The 25,723-nt window shown below is 41.1% G+C and overlaps 1 protein-coding gene across 1 annotated transcript in view; it reads left to right on the top strand.

Moving 5' to 3' along the window:
- RAB10 (RAB10, member RAS oncogene family) overlaps nt 1–25,723 on the top strand; it is a 107,597-nt gene that overhangs the window by 65,648 nt on the left and 16,226 nt on the right. The window contains exon 3 of the mRNA XM_033176340.1: nt 14,642–14,780. Coding sequence (XP_033032231.1) covers nt 14,642–14,780 — 139 coding nt within the window. The remainder of the gene's footprint in view (nt 1–14,641; nt 14,781–25,723) is intronic.

The raw sequence follows: 25,723 nt of genomic DNA, 5'->3' as shown, positions 1-25,723 counted from the left end.
ATTTGTCACCTCAAAAGTTTCCTCAAGCCTCCTTGTGATCTTTTGTAATCCCTTCTTCCCCACTACCCCTGGTCCCCAGGCAGCCACTGTGATTGCTTTCTGTCACTGTGTTTCTTCCTTTATTTTTTTTTTGAGACTCCGTCACCCAGGCTGGAGTGCAGTGGTGCGATCTTGGCTCACTGCAAGCTCTGCCTCCCAGGTTCATGCGATTCTCCTACCTCAGCCTCCCAAATAGCTGGGACTATGGGCGCCCGCCACCTTGCCTAGCTAATTTTTTTTTTTAATTTTTAGTAGAAACGGGATTTCGCCATGTTAGCCAGGATGGTCTCGATCTCCTGATCTCGTGATCCGCCTGCCTCGGCCTCCCAAAGTGCTGGGATTACAGGCGTGAGCCCCTGCGCCCCACCTGTATTTCTAATACTGTATATAAATGGATGGTATGTTTTCTCTTTGTCTTTTTGGGGGGGCTGGGGTCAGCCTTCTTTCACTCACCATAATTATTTTGGAAATTATCAATTAGTTAATTACTTTTTATTGCTGAGTACTATTTCATTAAGATACACAGCAACTTGTTTATTCAGCATAAAGCTGCTATGAGTCTTTGTGTAGGCATATACTTTCTTTTCTCTTGGCTTGTTCCTGTTTTACAGATAATGAAACAGGTGTACTTGGAAATAATTTAACCAAGGTCTTAGAGCATGTTAGTGGCAGAGCTAGGATGCATACTTGCTGGGATTACAAACATGAGCCACTGCGCCTGGCCCATTTTTTGTTCTTCTGGCCCATTTTTTGTTCTTCATTGCTTGTCAGTAACTGCATTGGGCCAAATGTGATGGCTCAATTGTGGAGGCAGGAGGATTGCTTGAGACCAGCCTGGGCAACATAGTGAGACCCCTCTCTACCCCCCAAAATTGTGAATTCATGTTTTCTCTGTTTTTTGTTTTTGTTTTTCTTTTTTTTGCCGTGATAGGACCTATCATATGATAGTTATGAGGATGAGTAATACATATAGAGCACTTTAGAACAGTGTCACATAATTACCATTCAGTAAATCATAGCTGCTATTATTTTGGGATCTCCCATTATGAGGTTAGAACCTAAGAATATTATTTTAGGGCATGAGCAGAGGAGGCAGTTAGCAAAAGACATTGCAAAGCCATTCTTGGAGACTTAGAAGAGAGTCAGGAGAGATCAGTATCCCAGAATCCAATAGAAGACAGTTTTGAGAATTAGATATTCCCTTTGAAAGGAAGCTAATAGTTAGAAATTGTATATGTTTAACCAAAATCTCTCTGTTACCTGATGTTGTAATTAGAAATATCTTTATGTGTAACATTCTTAAAATTTAATATAAATTTAATAGAATTTAGATATTTTTAAGTGTTTGCTAAAACTAGTAGTTCTCTTTGAGGCAAAACCCACTTGCTGACCATTGATTTTTGTTTACTTTAGCTGGGAAATAAGTCAGCAAATGAACTGTGGCTCATATTTTGTTTCATTGTAATTAAAGTTGATCTCTAAGGAAGGATGTCAACTGTTTATTCTGAATTTCAAATAGGCGCCCTCCTCATCCATGCCTGACCTTGGTCCTAAGTGGCGACCTTTGTTCTAAGCCCTGACTAACTCTGCCATGCTGATTGGCTCTCTTAACTGTGTCCCTTTGTGTGTACACTTCAAGCCACCAATTTTCAAACTTTTTGACAGAGATACATTGTGGCTGGGTGTACATATACATATATATGTATATGTGAGTGTATATGTAACAGAAACAATATTTTCCTAAAATATATTTTACGTAAGACCTTTACCCTCCTAAATTTATCCCGTTCCTCCATCTGTTCTCCGTCTTCCACATACTTTCTCTTATTCTGTTCCTTGACCTTGTGGATTTATATATTTCCCCCCTTATCATTTTAGTCTTTTTTTTGAGATAGAATCTCCCTCTGTCATCCAGGCTGGAGTGCAGTGGCATGATCTCAGCTCACTACAACATCTGCCTCCCGGGTTCAAGTGATTCTTTTGCCTCAGCCTTCCAAATAGCTGAGGTTACAAGCATGCACCACCACACCCGGCTAATTTTTGTATTTTTAGCAGAGACAGGGTTTCACCATGTTGGCCAGGCTGGTCTCAAACTCCTGGCCTCTAGTGATCCGCCAGCCTCAGCCTCCTAAGATGCTGGGATTACAGGCATTAGCTACCACGCCTGGCCCTATTTTAATTTTTAGGTAGCTTTTAGAAATAAAGAGTAACAGGTTTGGTTACTCTCAACACTATGGGAGGCCGAGGCAAGTGACTCATTTGAGCCCAGGAGTTTGCGACCAGCCTGAGCATCATGGTGAAATCTCATCTCTACAAAAAATATAAAATTAGCTGGGCACAGTGGCATGTGCACCTGAAGTCCTAGGTATTTGGGGGGCTGAGTCAGGAGGATTGCTTGAGCCCAGGAGGTCAAGGCTGCAGTGAGCCCTGTTCACACCACTGTACTCCAGCCTGGAGACAGCAAGATCCTATCTCAAAAAAGAAAAGAGAAAAAGAAACAGTAATAATTCACACTTGTTTTTAAAAAGAGCCTTCCTGGCCTGGGTGGTGGCTCACACCTGTAATCCCAGCACTTTGGGAGGCCGAGGCAGATGGATCACGAGGTCAGGAGATGGAGACCATCCTGGCTAACACGGTGAAACCTCGTCTCTACTAAAAATACGAAAAATTAGCCAGGCGTGGTGGCGGGCGCCTGTAGTCCCAGCTACTCGGGAGGCTGAGGCAGGAGAAGGGCGTGAACCCGGAAGGTGGAGCTCGCAGTGAGCTGAGATCGCGCCACTGCACTCCAGCCTGGGTGACAGAGTGAGACTCCATCTCAAAAAAAAAAGCCTTCCCTGAAAGATGCTCTTTGGAACAATAAGTCCTCTAGTGTGGCCTTCAAGATTAATCTATAAAAGACTTCTATTGTACCTGTGAAACTCAAGAATAGTGCAGAAATGGTAATATTTCTAATTTAAAGTTGTTTGATTTTTAGACCTTTTAAATAGAACCTCTCTGAGATAAAACTCTTCTACATGCTAACATGCCAGGAAGAAAGAAGCCATGTAGCTCAAGGTTAAGAAATCTGAGATATCCAGAGTAATTTAAGAAGCCGTTAGCATGGAAAAGCCCGTTACTCATAACTTATGATACACTGAAATTCAAAACATTGTCCTCAGCTTTAATGCTTTGCCTCCAGTTGTTAATAAAAAGTACAGTGATTTTTTTTTTTAATCTCTCTAGTTCAGATAAATATATTCAGATTCTTATTGCAGCATGAAAATTCCTATTCTGTAATTGAATATTAGTTTTGGAAATTTTCTTCAATCTGCTTAAGCTTCTACCTTTTTTTTTTTTTTAAGATGGTGTTTTGCTCTTGTTGCCCAGGCTGGAGTGCAATGGCATGATCTTGGCTCACCACGACCTCCACCTCCTGGGTTCAAGTGATTCTCCTGCCTCAGCCTTCCTAAGTAGCTGGGATTACAGGCGTGCACTACCACGCCCGGCTAATTTTGTATTTTTAGTAGAGACACGGTTTCTCCATGTTGGTCAGGCTGGTCTCGAACTCCCGACCTCAGGTGATCCGCCTGCCTCGGCCTTACATAGTGCTGGGATTACAGCTGTGAACCACCACACCTGGCCTGCTATTTTTCTTTATTTGAATGATCTTCATGTTTTGCTTTCATTCCAGGAAATCCATGGTGTACAACACCCTCTGTTTAATATTTTAATTCCTTCATCTTCCAGAATCTCTTACACCCGATTACCCTCCCTCTTTCTGTATGATCTCCCCATTTAAATTTTTTTTAACATTCTTTTTTTGTTTGTTTGTTTGTTTGTTTGTTTTTGAGATGGAGTTTTGCTCTGTCGCCCAGGCTGGAGTGCAGTGGCGCGATCTCACTGCAAGCTCTATCTTCTGGGTTCACGCCATTCTCCTGCCTCAGCCTCCCGAGTAGCTGGGACTATAGGCGCCTGCCACCACGCCTGGCTCATTTTTCTGTATTTTTAGTAGAGAGGTTCTATTTAAAAGGTCTAAAAATCAAACAACTTTAAATTAGAAATATTACCATTTCTGCACTATTCTTGAGTTTCACAGGTACAATAGAAGTCTTTTATAGATTAATCTTGAAGGCCACACTAGAGGACTTATTGTTCCAAAGAGCATCTTTCAGGGAAGGCTTTTTTTTTTTGAGATGGAGTCTCGCTCTGTCACCCAGGCTGGAGTGCAGTGGCGTGATCTCAGCTCACTGCGAGCTCCACCTTCCGGGTTCACGCCCTTCTCCTGCCTCAGCCTCCCGAGTAGCTGGGACTACAGGCGCCCGCCACCACGCCTGGCTAATTTTTCCGTATTTTTAGTAGAGACGGGGTTTCGTCGTATTAGCCAGGATGGTCTCGATCTCCTGACCTTATGATCTGCCTGCCTCAGCCTCCCAAAGTGCTGGGTTTAACAGGCATGAGCCACTGTGCCTGGTCAATTTTTTTTTAACGTTCTAGATCCCATTTTCATTTATGTATTTCAAACTCTATACTTTTGGGCATGACTGTATCTACCCCACAGAATGACCTGGCTCCTTGATTTTTAAATTATCCTTTTCCTGAGTCCTGTCCTGGGTTCTGCACGGACTCTGATTGTACCAGCCCCCACCAGTTGTTAAGGCAATCAATAGTTTATTTCCAAATGAGGAACAGGGTCCTTGCCTCACTATTTCTGGGCTTACTAATGATCTGTTGCCCAGGGCTAAAAATAGCCACAGCTGCTTGTTTATTGGTGACATTATTTTTAGGTTTGCATGCACACATACACCTAAATCTAATCCAGTCCAGTAGCTCAAATCCAATAATCAGAAGGAGGTGTTAAATATCTGAAGGGACAATTAAACATTGTACATGTTCACAGTATCTTTTTATGTCAGCACAATACTGGTTTCTAAGCCTGTTTTCAAAACTACTGTCTTATCCTCTGCTATTAAAAAATTCTTCCCTGACAGTCTACTTAGTAAGATCAAGTCTCTGAAATTACAAGACAATGGCAATAGAATTTTCCTTACTTAAAGTAATACATAGCCAATAATTGCTGTGAAATCCTACTTTTCCTACTGACATTATAAAAAAGAAGTTGGCAGGGCGTGGTGGCTCAAGCCTGTAATCCCAGCACTTTGGGAGGCCGAGGCAGGTGGATCACGAGGTCAGGAGATCAAGACCATCCTGGCTAACATGGTGAAACCCCGTCTCTACTAAAAATACAAAAAACTAGCCGGGCGAGGTGGCGGACACCTGTAGTCCCAGCTACTCGGAGGCTGAGGCGGGAGAATGGCGTGAACCCGGGAGGCAGAGCTTGCAATGAGCCGAGATCGCACCACTGCACTCTAGCCTGGGCGACACAATGAGACTCCGTCTCAAAAAAAAAAAAAAAAAAAAAAAAAAAAAGTTATATGTTTCTAGGAATTAAAAAGGTATATTTCCTTAATTGTTAGTACCACACTAGGGGTTGGGGAAGCTGTGTACTCTGGCTGTTACTGTGACAGTTATTTTTGGTCTGGGCACTGACAAAACCAAAACAGGCCAGAGGCATATCAATCTACTCTGCAAGACAGAGACCCCAAATTTCGGAACTGTGTATTTTTTGGTAATGTCGTGAAGTTATTCCTTACCTTATAAATTAGGATGTCAAATTTCTCATGTTGCGTTTTATTTTAAGAATACCTGGATTTCTTCAGAGATACACAATTTGTCTATACCCAAAATACCATGAACTTAAATTATGTTTCTCTTCATTCAAGAATTTTTTTTTTTTTTTTTTTTTTCTGAAAGTAGGCAGGCTGACACCTGCCCTGTCAGAGCTTCCACCCATAGGGACAGGAACAAACAAGTACATAAATATATAATCACAAATTGAGATAAATGCTAGCAAGGTGAATAGGGTAAAGTGATGGAGAATGGGGTAAGGATGAGGGAGGAAGTGATGTAGATTGAATGTTCAGGGAAGTCCTCTCTGAAGAGGTAATGTTTAAGATGAGAAGTGAAATACGAACAGTAAGCAACCAAAATCACTTAGTCAATAAATGTTTATTGAGTGTTTATTTGCCTGGTGTTGGTGGTAGGAATATAAGCATAAATCGGACAGATAGGAGCCCTGCCTGCAAAAGCTTACATTTTAGTGGGGTAAGTCTAGATCTTACTATACTTTTTACCATGTTGCCCAGGCTGGACACCCCCTCCCTTTTCAAAGAGTCCTAATTAATTCACTATATTTTTCTTGTATAAAAGCACTACATAGCAGCCACAACTGGAGCCTGGGTCTTCTTCATGGAGACTCTGGTATGGGTCTTACAAGATGGTCAGTGTATTCCTGATAGGGAGACTCATTGAACATATTGTCTTTCTTGAGGTGTTGGGGATTAGACAGCTGTAGGTCTTGAAGTTAGTATTAAAGGTGACTTTGGCAAAGGAGCCTAGGGTAGCAGTGCAGCTCCTGGCGGAGGTATAGCAGTCATTGATATGGGCCATTAGCAGCAGCTTCTTGGGCACAGGGGCAGACAGTGCCTCTAGGGACTGGGATGAGGCCACCAGCACAGAGCGGCAGTGGTTACCTTGCAGGGGACTGTGGGTCTTACTGATCTTGTTCCCCAAGTAGCTTCACTGCACATGGGAAATGGAGAGGTTGGCCAGTGTATGGTGGCCCTGCAGATGGCAGGGGCTACTTCCTTGAAACACCTAACACACAAACTGACATGACTCTTGTCCCTGGCTGTGACAAATCCCTTGAACCTGATCCACTGGCCAGCACAGGTCTCTTTTTGCATGGGCATAATCTTCAAAACCTCATCTTTGAGGACATCCTTAGGAGAAAGTGAACAATCTCAGACTCCTTGATGGGTGGGGAGAAGAGATTTCCTCCAGGAACTTGATTGTCATGTCTTTGATCAGGTGGCCCATCTTGGTGACAGGGAACTATTCCTTGTCCTTGTCCTTGCCTCCTTGAGCTCCTAGGCCTCAGCAGCAACCCTGGCCCAGTCACCACTCCTAAAGTCTCCCAGTCCAGGACCCCTAGTGCCTTCAGGCCCTCCCATAGTAGTGGCAGGATCTGCCATTTGGTATTTTCTCTGAGAAGGCTTAATCTCTTTTCTTGCTCTGCTTTTTGTTTCCTTGACACTTATAATCCTCTGACATTCCATAATGTTTTATTTATGTGTTGTCTATCTTCAATGGAATATAAACTTTGTTAAGGCAGGAATTTTTATTTTATTTACAACTTTATCTCTTGTGCCTGGAATAATGTCTAGTGTGTAGTGCTTGCTTAATAATACTGTTAGGATGAAAGAATGGAGGATCCATATACTTTGAGATGAAATGAGCGAGTGACAGGGCTGTGATTTTCTCCCCTCCCCTCCCCTCCCCTCTCGACTCTTCTTTTTTTCTTTTCATTTTTGAGATGGAGTCTCACTCTGTTGCCCAGGCTGGAGTGCAATGGCGTTCTGTCGGCTCGCTTGCAAGCTCTGCCTCCTGAGTTCACGCCATTCTCCTACCTCAGCCTCCCGAGTAGCTGGGACTACAGGCGCCTGTCACCACACCTGGCTAATTTTTTGTAATTTTAGTAGAGAGGGTGTTTCATCATGTTAACCAGTATGGTCTCGATCTCCTGACCTTGTGATCCCCACACCTCGGCCTCCCAAAGTGCTGAGATTACAGGCGTGAGCCACTGTGCCCGGTCAGGCTGTGATTTTCTTAAGATTAAAAAGTCCAAGTCTTTCACTTAGCTAAAAACCATTTTATTTTACTTACACAGAAATAGGCTACAGGCAAAGCCAGGGTTTTCCTTGAGAAGCAGCTTTGAGTACTGTTTAAGCACAGATAAATATTAACTTGAGAGCTCTTAATACCATAGAGCATCTATCTGTAAAGATGGTCTTGACATAGAGCATTATTAGGACATCTTAAAAACAGAATGAAATTTTGAGTCTCATGGTGACATTATTGCAGCTTTTCATATTTTTATGGAAAATATTTCTTATTGTTAGTTATCCCTCCTTATTGTTTATAAGTGAAAACAACAACAACTAAGGTCCAAGGAGGTTAAGTACATTCAAGGTCACTAAGCTGGGAGGGGTAGAACCTGAAGATAAACTTAAGCCTGACCCCAAACCTATGTTCTGTGTGTATTCTCGCATAAAGCCCAACCTATAGTTGGCAGTTAATATTTGGATTGATAGATAAAGGAATAGATGGCAGATATGTGAACATGCTAAGTGCATTTAAGATATGAAAAGATTGAGAATCCAGTCATATGCAGGGAGTGGGAACAGATCTTGCAGAAGCTCTTAGTAGGAACAAACTTACGAATTTAAAAATGGTTTCTAATGGTTAGGGAAAAGAGTACCTCAAAATGATAGGGGCTGGAGAAAGGTTTAAACTACTGTAAGGCTTTGTAATCTCCAGTATAAAGAGTTTGGAATTGATTCTGGTTATAATGAGTTTTTACTGGAAGTTTTCTGTTTTTACTTTTATTTTTTTGGAAAGCCTAGTCATGTTTTCAGTTTGTTTTGTAATGACTTTTTTGATGCATAATTCACATACTGTACAATATACCCATTTAAAACAATTTAATAGTTTTTAGTATATTCACAAATTTGTACACCCATCGTTAACATTTTAGAACATTTTTATCTCCCCTGCAAAGAAACCCCATGCCTGTCACTCTTTATCCTCCTAACCCCCTGTCCAGGGAAACCACTTAATCAACTTTGTATAAAATTGATTTGTTTGGACTTTTCAAATAGATGGGAATCATATAATATATGGTCTTTTGTGACTAGTTTATTTCACTTAGCATGAGGTTATCAGGGTCTGTCTGTGTTGTACATGAATCAGTACTTCATTCTTTTTTATGGCTGAATAGTACTCCATTGTATGGATATACCACATTTTATTTATCCGTTCATTAGTAATGGACCTTTCAGTTGTTTCTACTTTTTGGCTATTATGAATAATGTTGCTGTTAATTCGCGTCTACATTTTTGTGTGGACATACAAGTTTTCATTTCTTTTGGTTATATACCTAGAATTGTTGGGTCATATGGTAACTCCTTGTTGAACATTTTGAGGAACTACCTATTTTCTAACATGGCTGCATCATTTTACATTGTCACCAACAGGGTATGAGGGTCCCAATTTCTCTACATCCTCACGTGTATTATTGTCTTTTGGGTCATAGCCATCCTGTGGTGATGGGGATCTAGGTTGGTATCTCATTGTGGTTTTTATTTGCATTTTGCTAATGACTAAGGATGTTGAGCATCTTAAGTGTTTATTGGCCATTTGTGTATCTTCTTTGGATAAATGCCTGTTTAGATCTTTTGCTCATTTTTAAGTTTGGTCATTTGTCCTTTTATTGTTAAGTTGTAAGTTCTTTGTATATTCTGCATACACAAGTACCATATCAGATACACAGTTTGCAAATAGTTTCTTCCATTCTGTGGGTTGTCTTTTCACTAATGTTCACTGAAATACAAGTTTTTAATTTTCATGTCCCATTTACCTATTTTTTTCTTGTTTCTGCTTTGGTGACATGTTTAAGAAACAGTTGTCAAATCCAAGATTTGAAGATGACTCCTATGTTTTCTTCTTAGAGTTTTTATCGTTCAACTCTTACATTTAGGTCTTGATCTGTTTTTAGATGATTTTTTTTTTTTTTTTTTTTTTGAGATGGAGTCTCACTCTGTCGCCCAGGCTGGAGTGCAGTGGTGCTATCTCGGCTCACTGCAAGCTCCGCCTCCCGGGTTCATGCCATTCTGCTGCCTCAGCCTCCCGAGTAGCTGGGACTACAGGTGCCCGCCACCACGCCTGGCTAATTTTTTGTATTTTTAGTAGAGACAGGGTTTCACTGTTAGCCAGGATGGTCTCAATCTCCTGATCACGTGATCCACCCGCCTTGGCCTCCCAAAGTGCTGGGATTACAGGCATGAGCCATCACGCCCAGCCGTTTTGGGGTAATTTTTATATATGGTTTGGGGTAGAGGTCCAACTTCCTTCTTTTGCATGGATATATTCAGTTGTTCCAGCACCATTTGTTGGAAAGCCTGTTGTTTTCCCAATGAAGATATTAGAAGCTTTAAGCAGAATAATGTGATCAAACATACGTTTAAAGAAGATCACTCTGGCTGGTGTGTGGAGAACGGCAGTTCATCCTCTCTCAATCTTAGAATGCCAACAAAAGATACCGTGAACAAGCAGCCAGTGACTTAGAATGAAGACCAGAAACTTATCCAAAGAGTCGTGAGAATAAAGTGTTACAACAAGAGAATGCAGTTGGCTGGACGCAGTGGCTCACACCTGTAATCCCAGTGCTTTGGGAGGCCAAGGCAGGAGGATCACCTGAGGTCAGGAGTTTGAAACCAACCTGGCCAACATGGTGAAACCCCATCTCTACTAAAAATATTAAAATTAGCTGGGCATGGTGTAATCCCAGCTACTTGGGAGGCTGAGGCAGGAGAATCACTTGAACCCAGGAGGCGGAGGATGCAGTATGCTGAGATCGTGCCACTGCCCTCTGTGAGACTCTGTCTCGGGAAAAAAAAAAGAGAAAAGAGAATGCAGTCAACTGTGTAGAATCCTGCTTAGTGATTAAGATGCAGTCATACAGTGCATAATGGTATTTTAGTCGATGACTGCATACACAGTGGTTGTCCTATCAATATTATAATATCACATTTTTACTGTACCTCTTCTATGTTTAGCCATATTTAGATACACAAATACTTAACCGTGTTACAGTTGTCTACTCTATTCAGTTTAGGCACATACTCTACAGGTGTGTAGCCTGGGAGCAATACTATATAGTGCAGGTATGTTGTAGGCTATATTCATTTAGGGTTGTATAAGTACAGTCTATGATGTGTGCACAATGATGACATAGTCTAATGATGGAATTCTCAGAACGTATCCCTGTCATTAAGAGGTTGATGATATATAAAAAGGAAATAGCTATTGGATTTGGCATCCAGGTTATTAGAGACCTTCTGAAAAGGAGTTTTGGTACAGTAATCAGTAATATCTATCCTATTAGAATCAGTTAAGGACTAAAAGTGGGAAAACAGCAACTAGAGAAAACTCTTTAAAGAAATTTGCTGGGAAAATTTTTATGTAAATATAGACAAGCTTATCCTAGTATTTATATGGGAAGGCTAGGATAGCTAAGTTTTGACAAAGTAAAATAAGTGGGAAGAATCAATCTACCTGGTTTTAAAACTATTTAGCCACAGTAATCCAAGATAGTATGGTAATGGAGGAGGCCTAGACACATAGGAGATAGCAACAGAATAAAGAACCCAGACACAGATTGAACTATGGTGTGGCCTGCAGATTTTTGACAAAGGTACAAAAGCAATTCAATGGAGGAAAGTTATTACTTCGACATTTCCAGCAAACGGTGCTAGAGCAATAGGACATTCATGAAAATGTCCTATTTGAAATTAACTCAAAATGTACTGTTGGTTTAATAAAACCATAAGGTGGCCAGGCACAGTGGCTCATGCCTGTAACCCCAGCACTTTGGGAGGCTGGGGTGGGTGGATCATCTGAGATCAGGAGTTTGAGATCAGCCTGGCCAACATGGTGAAACCCCATCTCTACTAAAAATACCAAAATTTTCCAGTGTGGTGGTGTACACCTATAGTCCCAGCTCTTTGGGAGGCTGAGGCAGGAGAATCTCTTGAACCTGAAAGGCAGAAGTTGCAATGAGCCAAGATCACACCACTGCACTCCAGCCTGGTTGACAGAGCAAGACTCTGTCTCAAAAAAAGAAAAAAACCCACAAGGCTTTTAGAAGAAAATATGGGAGAAAATCTTTGGAACATAAGACTAGGTGAAGAGCCTGGGTGCGTTGGCTCATGCCTGTAACCCCAGCACTTTGGGAGGCTGAGGTGGGCAGATCATCTGAGGCCAGGAGTTCAAGACCAGCCTGGCCAACATGGCGAAACCCCGTCTCTACTAAAAATACAAAAATTAGCCGGATGTGGTGGCACATGCCTGTAATCTCAGCTATTTCAGAGGCTGAGGTAGGAGAATCTCTCGAACCTGGGAGGCGGAGGTTGCAGTGAGCTGAGATCATGCCACTACACTCCAGCCTGGGCGACAGAGCGACCCTGTTTCAACAAAAAACAAGACTAGGTGAAGAATTCTTAGACATAACACTAAACACATGATCTGTAAAAGAAAAAAAAATCAGTACATTAATTAGACTTTCAGAAAATTAAAAGCTTCCTTTCTACAAGATACCCTGTCAAGAGACTGAAAAGACTAGCTACAGACTTGGAGAAAATATTTACAAGCCAATGTATCTGACAGAGGACTTCTGTCTAAAAAGAACTTTCAAAAGTCATCAGTAAAAAGACAAAAAACTGACAATCCAGGCCAGGCGCAGTGGCTCACTCCTGTAATCTCAGCACTTTGGGAGGCCAAGGAGGGCTGATCACCTGAGGTCAGGAGTTCGACACGAGCCTGGCCAACATGGTGAAACCCCACCTCTACTAAAAATATAACAATTGGCTGGGCATGGTGGTGGGCGCCTGTAATCCCAGCTGAAGCAGGAGAATCACTTGAACCCAGGAGGCAGAGGTTGGAGTGAGCCAAGACTGCACCGTTGCAGCCTGGGCGGCAAGATCAAAACTCCATCTCAAAAAACAAACAAACAAACAAAAAAAAAACCCAAAAACAAAAAACTAACAATGCAATTAGACAATGGACCAAAAAAAAAAAAAACAACAACAGACATTTCACCGAACAGCATGTGTTAATGGCAAATAAACACATGAAAAAATGTTCACCATCTTAGCCACAGGGAAACACAAATTAATGTGATGATGAAATAATGCTATATGCCCTCTTAGAACTACAGAAATAAAAAATAGTGACAGCATCAAATGCTGGTGAGGATACAGAGAAACTGGATCTTTTATATGTTGCTAGTACAAATGTCAAGTGATAGAGCCACTCTGGAAAAAGTTGGCCAGTTTCTTACACACTTACCATATTACCCATAAATAACATTCCTGGGCATTTATTTCAAAGAAATGAAAAGTTATGTCCACATAGAAACCTATAAATGAATATTTTTAGAACTTTGTTATAGCCAAAAACTGGAAACAACCCTGAATGTCCTTCCATGGGTGAATGATTAAACAAATTGTGGTACATACATTCCATAGAATGCTACTCAGCAATGGAATGGGACAGACCAGGATTACATGCAAAAACTTGGAGAGGACCTCAAGAGCATTATGGTGAAAGAAGTGTCAAATGCCAATTTCAAAAGGTAGCATACTACATAATTCCACTTATGTAACATTCTGGAAATGAAAAAAATATAAACATAGAAAACAGATTATTGATCAGAGTTTAGGGACTATGGAGAGTAAAGAGGTGATGTAATAGTTTTTTATCTTGTTTATTGTGGTAGTTACACAAATCTGTACATGTAATAAATCGTAGAGAATTATATGTACACACACAAATAAGTGCATGTAAAAAAAAACTGAAATATTAATAAGATCTGTAGATTGTATCCAGTGTCTATTTTCTGGTTTTGCTATTATGCTGCAGTTATATAAGATGTTATCATTAGGAAAAGCTGGGTGAAAGGCACCCAGGACCTCTCTGCACAGTTTTGTAACTTCCTGTAAGGCTATAATTATTTCAAAATAAAAGTTTTAAAAATATTAACTCAAAAGAGGAACAGGGATAGTTGGAGAGATGTAAGGTTGAGATTGGGGTTTTTTGCTTTATTTTATTTATTTATTTTTTTTGAGACAGAGTCTCACTCTGTCACCCAAGCTGGAGTGCAGTGGCACCGTCTCGGCTCACTGCAACCTGCACCTCCCGGATTCAAGCAGTTCTCTTACCTCAGCCTCCCGAGTAGGTGGGATTACAGCCACCATGCCTGGCTAATTTTTGTATTTTTAGTACAGATGGAGTTTCACCTTGTTGGCCAGGCTGTTCTTGAACTCCTGACCTTAAGTGATCTGCCCACCTCAGCCTCCCAAAGTGCTGGGATTACAAGCGTGAGCCACTGCGCCTGACCTTATTTTTGCTTTTTAAAAAAAAGGTACTAAAACATGTTCGTACGTTGATGAGATGATCCATAAAAGAGCAAAATAATGATACAAATGAGAGGGCATAGTTACAGGAGCAAAATATATCTTACACCTTTGGCTTTAAGCATTAAATAATGGAAAATACTACTATTTACATTTCTATCTTATTTATAAGTGAGGTTATCTTTACAACTTTTGGCTAATGATTCTAAATGTAAATGTGACTATACTATGGTATACTTCTCTAATGTTCTAAAAATCCTAACTGCTTTTATGTTACATTATGGAACTAAATTATTAAACAAAATGAAAAGAGTTTTTCTGGTGTTCGCTAGTGTTCAATAACCTTGAGTTTTATGTGTCACTTCCTACTGTTTTGCCTTTTAGATTTTCATCCAGTATGAGGTTATTAATTCCCTTCAACTAAAAAGTTTTTATATATACTTAGGAAAAACTATTTTATTCTTGTTTTGTCCTTTATGTGAAACGTAGTAATATCAAAATGCTTAATAGAAATTGTTGGCTGTTTATTTCAGGGATACAGCAGGCCAGGAGCGATTTCATACCATCACAACCTCCTACTACAGAGGCGCAATGGGTATCATGCTAGTATATGACATCACCAATGGTAAAAGTTTTGAAAACATCAGCAAATGGCTTAGAAACATAGATGAGGTAAGACCTAGAAATTGTATAAACCCTTCATGAACACACATTTGTGTGCTTGGTTAGGAAGAATAAATATTCCGGTTGATCTTCAAGATATAATGTACTGTTGAAGTAATTATTACTGAAGTATTTCTATTTTCTAAAAGTTAATGTTGGCCGGACATGGTGGCTTCATGCCTGTAATCCCAGCACTTTGGGAGGCTGAGGCGGGAGGATCACCTGAAGTCAGGAGCTCAAGACCAGCCTGGCCAACATAGTAAAACCCTGTCACTACTAAAAATTACAAAAATTAGCTGAGCATGGTGGCACGTGCCTGTCGTCCCAGCTACTCGAGAAGCCAAGGCAGGAGAATCTCTTGAACCCGGGAGGTAGACGTTACAGTGAACCAAGATCACGCCACTGCACTCCAGCCTGGGCAACAGAGTGAGACTCCGTCTCAAAAAAAAAAAAAAAAAAGTTAATGTTGTTATTTGCCTACGTTTTTCTTAAGTTTTTGGGCAGTCTATCTAGAGCCCCATTCAAGACAATTAGTAAATGACTCCAAAACTCTATATAGCCATCTTATAAGATGACCCCAAATAGAAGCTACCAGTGGTTTTACAATGACTTTCTGGAAATGAATTTTTTCTTAATAAATTTTTATTGAATGAATGAATGAAATATCCAGTAGTAATTTTTAAAAACTTTATTCTTCATGTTACAGAAATATAATATTGCTTCTAGGCATTTTGAAATATATGGAATGCTAATACAGTAAAAACCTAAGAAAATAGTTCCATTGCATGTGAAAATGTTGGGTTTTTTCTGTGTTTTTGGTTTTTTTTTTTTTTTTTTTTGAGACAGAGTCTCACTCTATCGCCCAGGCTGGAGTGCAGTGGCCGGATCTCAGCTCACTGCAAGCTCCACCTCCCGTGTTTACACCATTCTCCTGCCTCAGCCTCCCAAGTAGCTGGAACTACAGGTACCTGCCACCACACCCAGCTAGTTTTTTGTATATTTTTAGTAGAGACGGGGTTTCACCGTGTTAGCCAGGATGGTCTCGATCTCCTGACCTTGTGATCCGCCCGTCTTGGCCTCCCAAAGTGCTGGGATTATAGGCTTGAGCCACCGCGCCCGGCCTATTTTGGGTTTTTTTGAGATAGAGTCTCACTTCATCACCCAGACTGGAGTGCAGTGGCACAATCTTGGCTCTCTGCAATCTCTGCTTTCTGGGTTCAAGTGATTCTTGTGTCTCAGTGTCTTGAGTAGCTGGAATTACAGATATGTACCACCACACCCGGCTAATTTTTGTATTTGTAGTAGAGATAGTGGTCTCACCATGTTGGCCAGGCTGATCTTGAACTCCTGGCCTCAAGTGATCTGCCCACCTTGGCCTTCTGAAGTGCTAGGATTGCAGGTGTGAACCACCGCACCCAGCCTGATGTCACTTTTTATAAGTTAAAGTTACGTATCAAAGCATGTCTATTTCTTTGCTACAGCATAGGTGGCTTCTTGTTAAGAGTTGTTTTTCATGCCTTATTGCTACCTTCTAGGCTTTGAGTTTCATTGAGAGTAACTCTTTGAAGCAACTTTTGGCCAGATACACAAAGACCAAGTCTTAAACCTGTATTAGACCCAAGATAATACCCCTAAGGGTAGCAATCCTAAGGGCTCATAGCCACTTTTTTGTTGCTGTAATAAATCTTTAGGAGAAGCTCATTATTTTTTAATAATTAAAGATACACAGATCTTGGCCGGGTGTGGTGGCTTATGCCTGTAATCCCAGCACTCTGGGAGGCCAAGGCAGGCGGATCACCTGAGGTCAGGAGTTTGAAACCAGTCTGGTCGACATGGTGAAACCCCGTCTCTATGAAAAACCCAAAAAAATTAGCTGGGCATGATCGTGGTCACCTGGAGAGTCTCAGCAACTTAGCAGGCCAAGGCAGGAGAATCACTTGAACCCAGGAGGCGGAGGAGGCTGCAGTGAGCCAAGATTGCACCACTGCACTCCATCTTGGGCAGCAGAATGCAACTCCGTCTCAAAAAAAAAGAAAAAGAAAATCTTGTTTCTCTGACATATTAAAGGATTATATAACATGGTAAAGAGGAACTTTACCCCGGAATGCCAGGGTCAAAACCTGTCAATGTAATATACCATATCAATAAAGGACAAAACTATACAATTATCTCAGTTCACACAGAGAAAGCATTTGACAAAATCCAGCATTCTTTTATGATTAAAGCATTCGGCTGGGCGCAGTGGCTCATGCCTGTAAATCCCAGCACTTTGGGAGGCCGAGGTGAGTGGATCACCTGAGGTAAGGAGTTCGAGACCAGCCTGGCCAACATGGTGAAACCTCATCTCTACTAAAAATATAAAAATCAGCCAGGTGTGATGGCAAATGCCTGTAATCCCAGCTACTCAGAAGGCTGAGGCAGGAGAATCGCTTGAACCCAGGAGGTGGAGATTGCAGTAAGCCGAGATCGTGCCATTGCACTTCAGCCTGGGCAACAGAGCAAGACTCTGTCTCAAAAAAAAGTCAACAAGCCGGGCGCGGTGGCTCAAGCCTGTAATCCCAGCACTTTGGGAGGCTGAGACGGGCGGATCACAAGGTCAGGAGATCAAGACCATCCTGGCTAACCCGGTGAAACCCCGTCTCTACTAAAAAATATAAAAAACTAGCCGGGCGAGGTGGTGGGCTCTTGTAGTCCCAGCTACTCGGGAGGCTGAGGCAGGAGAATGGCGTAAACCCGGAGGCGGAGCTTGCAGTGAGCTGAGATCCGGCCACTGCACTCCAGCCTGGGCGACAGAGCGAGACTCCGTCTCAAAAAAAAAAAAAAAAAAAAAAAAAAGTCAACAAACTAGGAATAGCAAAGAACTTCCTTAATCCTGTAAGTGACATCTATAAAAATACCAGCTATTATCATACCTGTCCCCTAAGATCAAGAACATGGCAAGAATATCTGCTCTGGCCACTTCTGTTCAACATTATGCTGAGATTCCAGCCAGAGCTTAAAAAAAAAAAAAAAAGAAAAGAGCCATCCAGAATGAAACAACTATTTATAAATGGTAGAATATTTTATATAGAAAATCCTTAAAAACCCACAAACATATACCCAGAAAACTCTTAGAACTAATAAATGAGTTCAACAAGGTTACAAGAAATGAGATCAAGATACAAAAATCAGCTTTATTTCTATACACTAGCAATAACCTAAAAATTACATTGATAATAAAATTCCATTTGTAATAATATCAAAAGGGAAAAATTACTTAGGAGTAAATTTAACCAAAAGAGTATAAGACTTGTACACAGAAAACCGCAAAATATTGTTGAAAGAAATTAAAGATCTAAACAATTAGATAGCCTGTAGTTGTGAATTGGAAGACAATATTAAGATGGCATTACTACCCAAAGTGATCTACAGATTCAGTGCAATCCTTATCAAAATCCCAATTGCTTTTTTTAAAATTCCCCCTGTGGAAATTGACAAATTGACCCTAAAACTAATATAGACAGGCAAGGGACCCAGAGTAGCCAAAATAATCTTGAAAAGGAAGTACAAAGTTGTAAGACTTACACTTTCTGGTTTTAAAACTTAACCACCAAGCCACAGTAATCAAGACATTGTGATACTGACATAAGGATAGTCATAAAGATTAATTGAATAGTATTGAGAGTCTAAAAATAAACTCTTGCATATATGGTCAGTGGACTTTTAATAAGATGCCTGGACAATTCAGTGGGCAAAAGAATAGTCTTTCCAACAAATGGTTCCAGGGAAACTGGCTATCCTTGTGTGGAAGAATGAAAGTTACTTCATACCATACAGAAAAGTTAACTCAAAATCGATCATGAAGATTGGGCACGGTGACCCCATCTGTAATCCCAACACTTTGGGAGGCCAAGGTGGGTGGATTGCTGGAGCCCAGGAGTTTGAGACCAGCCTGGGCAACATGGTGAAACCCCATCTCTACAAAAATATACAAAAAAAAAAAAAAAAAAAAAAATTAGCCGGGTATGGTGGCATACACCTGTAGTTCCAGCTACCTGGGAGACTGAGGTGGGATCTCTTGAGCCCAAGGAGGTCGAGGCTGCAGTGAACCATGATTGCACTACTACATTCCAGCCTGGGCGACAGAGTGAGACTCTGTCCCAAAAAAAAAAAAAGAATCATGAACCGACATGTAAGATCCAAAGCCATGAAGTGGCAAAAGAAAAGAAATGGATAAATTGGGCTACATCAAATTTAAAACCTTTGTGTTTTGACGGTTCTACCATTTAGAAAGTAAAAAGCCAACCCACAGAATGGAAGAAAGGAGGGCAGACTCTAACAAGTGTTGACAAAGATGTAGAGAAATTGTAACCCTCATATATTGCTGGTAGAACTGTAGAATGATGCAGCTGGTTTGGAAGATATTTTGGCAGTTCTCAAAATGTTAAACATACAGTTACCTTATCACCAACAATTCTGTTCCTAGGTATTTACCCAAGAGAATTAACAATATATATCCACAAAAGGTGTACACAAGTATTTATAGCAGCATTATTCACAATAGCCAAAAAGAAACAACCCAAACATCCATCAACTGATGGATAAATGTGTACATTCATATAATGGAGTATCACTCAGCCATTAAAAGGCATGAAGTACTGATACATGGTACAATGTGGGTGCACCTTGAAAACATTATGAAAGAAGCCAGACATAAAAGGCCTTATATGATTCCCTTTAAATGAAATGCCCCAAATTGACAAAAACATAGAGACAGAAAGTAGATTCATGATTGCCAGGGGCTGGGCGTGATGTTTGGAGAGAAAAGAGTGATTGCTATGAGTACAGGTTTATAGGGGAATGATAAAAATATTCTAAAGTTAGTAGTGGTGATAGTAGAACTGCCTCGTAAATAACTAAAAAACACTGAATTGTATATTTTTACAGGGTGAATTTTATGATGTGTGAATTATAAACTCAATAAAACTGTTATTTTTTTAAAAACTGAATTGAGCTTTAACACCTTGCCTTACAATTACAGTTGACCCTTGAACAATGTGGGTTTGAACTACACAGGTAGGGTTGTTATTACTTTGAGACAGAGTTTCACTCTGTCACCCAGGCTGGAGCTCAGTGGCACGAACTTGGCTCACTGCAACCTCCGCCTCCCTGGTTTAAGTGATTATTCTGCCTCAGCCTCCTGAGTAGCTGGGACTACAGACGGGTGCCGCCACTCCCGGCTAGTTTTTTTTTTGTATTTTTTAGTAGAGACGGGGTTTCACCATGTTGGTCAGGGTGGTTGGTCTTAAACTCCTGACTTTGTGATCCACCTGTCTCGGCCTCCCAGAGTGCTGGGATTACAGGCGTGAGCCACTGCGCCCCGCCGGTTGTTATTATTTTTTAATTAAAAAATATTTTTGAGATATGTGTCTCACCATGTTGCCCAGGCTGGTCTCGAAACCCTGAGCTCCAGTAATTCTCCCATCTCAGCCTTCCTAGTAGCTAGGACTACATGTGCCACCATGCCTGACTCACAGGTCCACTTAATATACATTTTTTTCAACCAAAGGCAGATTGAAAATACGAATTTTGACATTCACATATAATATAGGGTGGTGTGGGTCCTTCTTTGTATATATGTCTGTTTCACAGGGCTGGCTGCAGTACTTGAGTATGCGTGGATTTTTGATAAAGGAAGTAGGGTCCTGGAACCAATCAGCCATTCCCCATGGATACTGAGGAGATTGTATTTCTTTTTCTTTTCTTTTCTTTTTTTCTTTCTTTCTGTCTTGTCTTTCTTTTTTTTCTTTTTTTTAAGAGAGAGGGTCTTGCTGTGTTGCCCAGGAGGCTGGTCTCAAATTCCTGGCCTCAAGCAATCTTTCCGTCTTTAAGCCTCCTGAGTTAGCTGGGACTTCAGGTGTGTGCCACTGTGCTACTCTTTGTATTTCTTTAGCAGAAGGAGACAAATACAAGTTTTCTGTTCCTTGGAATAGAGATAAGAAGTCACAATAGTTCGAATCCTGCTCCTGACGTTTTTTAGTAACATGACCTTGCTTATATACTCTTCAATCGGTGTTTTCTGAAGCGTGTTCTACTTTTTAGTAGTATTATTTGGCATATGATGTTCTATGGACGAATAAGTTAAATAGGTATTTTTATTATGCAATTTTTGTATGCTTTAGTGTGTTGCGAATGTCCAAGAAGGGGAGTTATAATATGAAGGTTTTGAAACTTGTTGAGGTGAAACTTTACATCAAGGGACAACTCTTGGGATCAGTGTTTTAGAACTAGACTGGACATACAGCATGAACAACATAAATGACTCCCTATTTAGTGTTAAAAGTTGGGAAGGGCCATCTGCGGTGGCTCATGCTTGTAATCCCAGCACTTTGGGAGGCTGAGGTGGGCGGATCACGAGATCAGGAGATTGAGAACATCCTGGCTAACACGGTGAAACCCCGTCTCCACTAAAAATACAAAAAATTAGCTGGTCGTGGTGGTGGGCGCCTGTAGTCTCAGCTACTCGGGAAGCTGGGGCAGGAGAATGGTGTGAACCCAGGAAGCGGAGCTTGCAGTGAGCCAAGATGGTGCCACTGCACTCCAGCCTGGGCAACAGAGCAAGACTCCGGTCTCAAAAAAAAAAAAAGGAGAAAGTACAAAGTTGTTAACATGTAAATAAAATAAGTACCTAACATAGCCTGGGAGGTGAGAGGAGCGACTTTAAACTGAAACCTGAGGAGATGAGAAGTTACCCAGAGAAGGATGGGACTGATACAAAAAGTGCAGTGGATTCCAATTAAAGACAGATCATATATCTTAATTTACTTTGGGTAGCTGGGGAACATAACTACCTTGGCTATAGGGGTATTTAGAGAAAGGTACTTTGGACCAGATAGCTTAGGAAGTACAAATCCTTAGGAAACCCAAGTCTCAGATTATTTCTCTAATAGATATAAAAAGATGTTCTTTTATTTGAGACAGAGTCTTGTTCTGTCACCCAGGCTGGAATGCAGTGGCACAATCTCAGCTCACTGCACAAACTCCACCTCCCAGATTCAAGTGGTTCTCCTGCCTCAGCCTCCTGAGTAGCTGGGATTACAGGCATGTGCCACCACACCTGGCTAATTTTTGTGTTTGTAGTAGAGACCAGGGTTTCACCATGTTGGTCAGGCCAGTCTCAAACTCCTAACCTCATGATCCGTCCTCCTCAGGCTCCCAAAGTGCTGGGATTACAGGCGTGAGCCACCACACCCGGCCAAAAAGATGTTCTTTTAGCTCCAATTTTTACAAAGTAATGTCCCCTCCTCCCCACTTTTTTTGAGACCGGTTTTCACTGTTTCCCAGGCTGGAGTGCAGTGGTGTGAACACAGCCCACTATAGCCCAGACCTCCTGGGCAAATTAGTGCTTTTAAATAAAAAAAGGAAAAAGGAAAAAAAAATTAACAGGTTCTCATGTTACTAGTCAGATATCAGAACAACTTTGAGGCTTTTATTTGTGAACCATATATTGGTTTCTGAATGGTTTCATTATTACTAAACTTTAACATTCTTTTAAAGTGTTTGTTGTTTCTATTTAATGATAGACAGTGATCTCTAAATCTGGGATTCTCAGTCAAGGACAGTTTTATATTTGTCAATTTGTGGAGATATTTTTGGTTATCACAACTTGGGTACAAGAAGAATGCGGACCCAAAATGTCTGTATAGCCGAAGTTGAGAAACCTTGGTCTAAATGCACCTCTTTGTGTTAGTACCTTGGGAAAATTAACCATATTTTAAGCTAGTTGCAGTCTGCATGTGTAATTCATGTAGAGATATATGTCCTTCTGCATAAATACATCTCTTTATGGGTATGTCTGTGTGGTGCAACTACCAATCTTTCTTTGGGTGTTTTTGCCTTAAGTGGTTGTAAACACAATGTGTATCTGACTGAAAAAAGATTAATGTGCATGTTGGTATAAGAAAATGTATGAGAGAAGTTCTGTGTATTCTGAGTGCTGTTTTAGTGGTCCCCTGGCTCAGCAGTGAAGTGTTTAACCTCATAATGCTTGCTTCTTATTGTTAGTAAGATCATCCAAGTAAGCATGATCTTAGGTGTGAAGGTGTGTATAGGGCCGTGCACGGTGGCTCACACCTGTAATCCCAGCACTTTGGGAATCGTAGGTGGGAGGATTGCTTGAGCTTAGGAGTTCGAGACCAGCCTGAGCAACATAGCAAGACCTCCTCTCTACTAAAAAAGTTTTTTTAAAGCCGGGTATGGCAGTGAATACCTGTAGTCCCAGCTATTTTTTAGGCTGAGGTGGGAGGATCACCTGAGCCCAGGAGAATCATATTTATGCTCTGAAATGCCACACATGTATAAAGAATTATACCTGTTTCCTCACTAGTCCCAGAATGCTGATGTGAGTTGGCGTGGAGGTGTAGTAGGTTGTAAATTGGTGGTCACATTGCTAAAGCTTTTTTTAAAAACAGGCTGAAAATACCTTAACACTTATAAATTTATATATAAGGTAATTTTCCTTTTTTTGTACTTCATTGGTCATTTATTTATTGGCTTCGGCTTCCTTCCATCGGCCTGCTTATACGTAACTTTCAGGTGTTCTTAGTAGAAGAGTGGCTTCTAAAGCTACGGATAATTTGTCTTCTCTTTGAGTGGAGGTTCATGGTAGTGTCTCTGGTAACTTGCAGTGTCTGGTAGTGATTAGGATGTGGGTAGATTATTACAGGTCACTGTGATAATTTGTCCATTTAGTAGCTGGGAGCCTTTTAAAACCGTGCTTCTGTACTTTTTTGGGATCATGAACCCCTTTGAGAAATTAGAATCTTACCAGAACGATGTACTTACACAACTTTCAAAGTTTTATGTGTGCTCCTTGAAATTGATGATATCCCTGAAGTCCATCCTTAGATTCTGAGATCAGAATGCCTCTTACTGACTCTTAGCACATGGCAGGATTTTAGGAGCACCTGGTATATTGCTGCTTATTACTGGATATTTGCCAGGTTGCCTTTGTTTTAGCAGTAACATAAATTAAGAGGCACTAAATTCAGGTAAGACCATGGAATCCCTAAATACGGAGTTTTGTTTTTTTTTTCTTGAGATGGAGTCTCGCTCTGTTGCCCAGGCTGGGGTGCAGTGGTGTGATCTTTGCTCACTGCAAGCTCCGCCTTCCGGGTTCACGCCATTCTCCTGCCTCAGCCTCCTGAGTAGCTGGGACTACAGGCACCCGCCACCACGCCCGGCTAATCTTTTGTATTTTTAGTAGAGATGGAGTTTCACCATGTTAGCCAGGATGGTCTCGATCTACTGACCTCGTGATCCGCCCACCTTGGCCTCCCAAAGTGCTGGGATTACAGGCGTGAGCCACTGCACCCGGCCAGCAAGTTTCTTTATAGTATATTATAATTTTTTTTTTTCCCCGAGATGGAGTCTCACTGTGTCACCCAGGCTGGAGTGCAGTGGCGTGATCTCAGCTCACTGCAGCCTCCACCTCCTGGGTTCAAGTGATTGTCCTGCCTCACCTCCCAAGTAGCTGAGATTACAGACGTGCACCACCATACCTGGCTAATTTTAGTAATTTTAGTAGAGACAGGGATTTGCCATATTGGCCAGGCTGGTCTCAAACTCCTGACCTCATGTGATCCACCCGCCTCAGCCTCCCAAAGTGCTGGGATTACAGGTGTGAGCCACCACACTCGGCATAATTTTTCTTTGTTAAGCTTGTGATTCTACTAAGGGTATCTTCCCCACAACAAAAGAGTTGTTTTCTCCCTAATCCCACCTTTGTCTACCCCCTTTTAAACTGTCATTGACCCTTGAACTGCAGGTCCACTTACACATGGATATTTTTGGTTAAAGAGATGGGGACTCACAGTGTTGCCCAGGCTGGTTTCAAACTCCAGGGGTCAAGTGATTCTTCCTCCTCAGCCTCCCAAGAAGCTGGGATTACAAGTGTGTGCCACCACACCCAGCTCTATAAACAGATTTTTAAAAACAGATATTTTGGAAAAAATTTTAGAGACTTGGCAACAATTTGAAAAACTCACAGACAAGCCATATAACCTAGAAATATTGGCGGCGGTGGGGGAGATTAAGAAAAAGTTAAGTATATTGTGAATGTATAAAGTATATGTAGATACTAGTCTATTTTATTACTACCATAAACTATACACAGATCTATTATTAAAAGTTTAAATTTATCAACACTCAAACACACAAAACAGAGCCCATACATGGCACCTTTTGCAGTCAAGAGAAATGTAAACAGAGATGCAGTATTAAATCATAACTGCATAAAAATAACTGTAATACATACTATACTACTGTGATAATTTTGTAGCCACCTCCAGTTGCTATTTTGGTGAGCTAGTATGTTTCCAAGTGTCTGCTTAAAACACCATGTGATGCGGATTATCTCCCAGTGAACAGTTTGTGTCTCCAGTAAATCCCATACTGCAATCAAAAGTGATCTTTTGTGGTTCTTGCGTGTTTTCATCATGTCTAGTGCAATACTGTAAACCTTGAATAACACCATCAGACCTATACAGAATGCCACTAGTGATGCCAGAAGCACTCCTGAGAAACAGAAAAGTCATTACATTACAAGAAAAAGTTGAATTGCTTAATATGTACTGTAGAATGAGGTCTGCAGCTGTGGATGCCCGTTATTTCAAAATAAATTAATCCAGCATAAGGACCATTTTAAATAAAATTTTGTGAAGCCATCACTGCAGCCACAGCAGTAGGTGTGAAACCTTGCACTTTTTACAGAACACCTTTTTATCTTGTGTTGAAAATGCAGCTTTTATGTAGGTACAGGATTGCTGTAAGAAAGGCATACTTGTAGGCCCAGCGCGTTGGCTCACCCCTGTAATCACAGCACTTTGGGAGGCTGAGGCAGGCTGATCATGAGGTCAGGAGATCAAGACCATCCTGGCTAACCCGGTGAAGCCCCATCTCTACTGAAAATACAA

The sequence above is a fragment of the Trachypithecus francoisi genome, unplaced genomic scaffold (genome assembly GCF_009764315.1).
Source record: "Trachypithecus francoisi isolate TF-2019V2 unplaced genomic scaffold, Tfra_2.0 Lachesis_group17, whole genome shotgun sequence".
Lineage (NCBI taxonomy): Eukaryota > Metazoa > Chordata > Mammalia > Primates > Cercopithecidae > Trachypithecus > Trachypithecus francoisi.
This window is presented reverse-complemented; position numbering and strand designations above follow the sequence as displayed.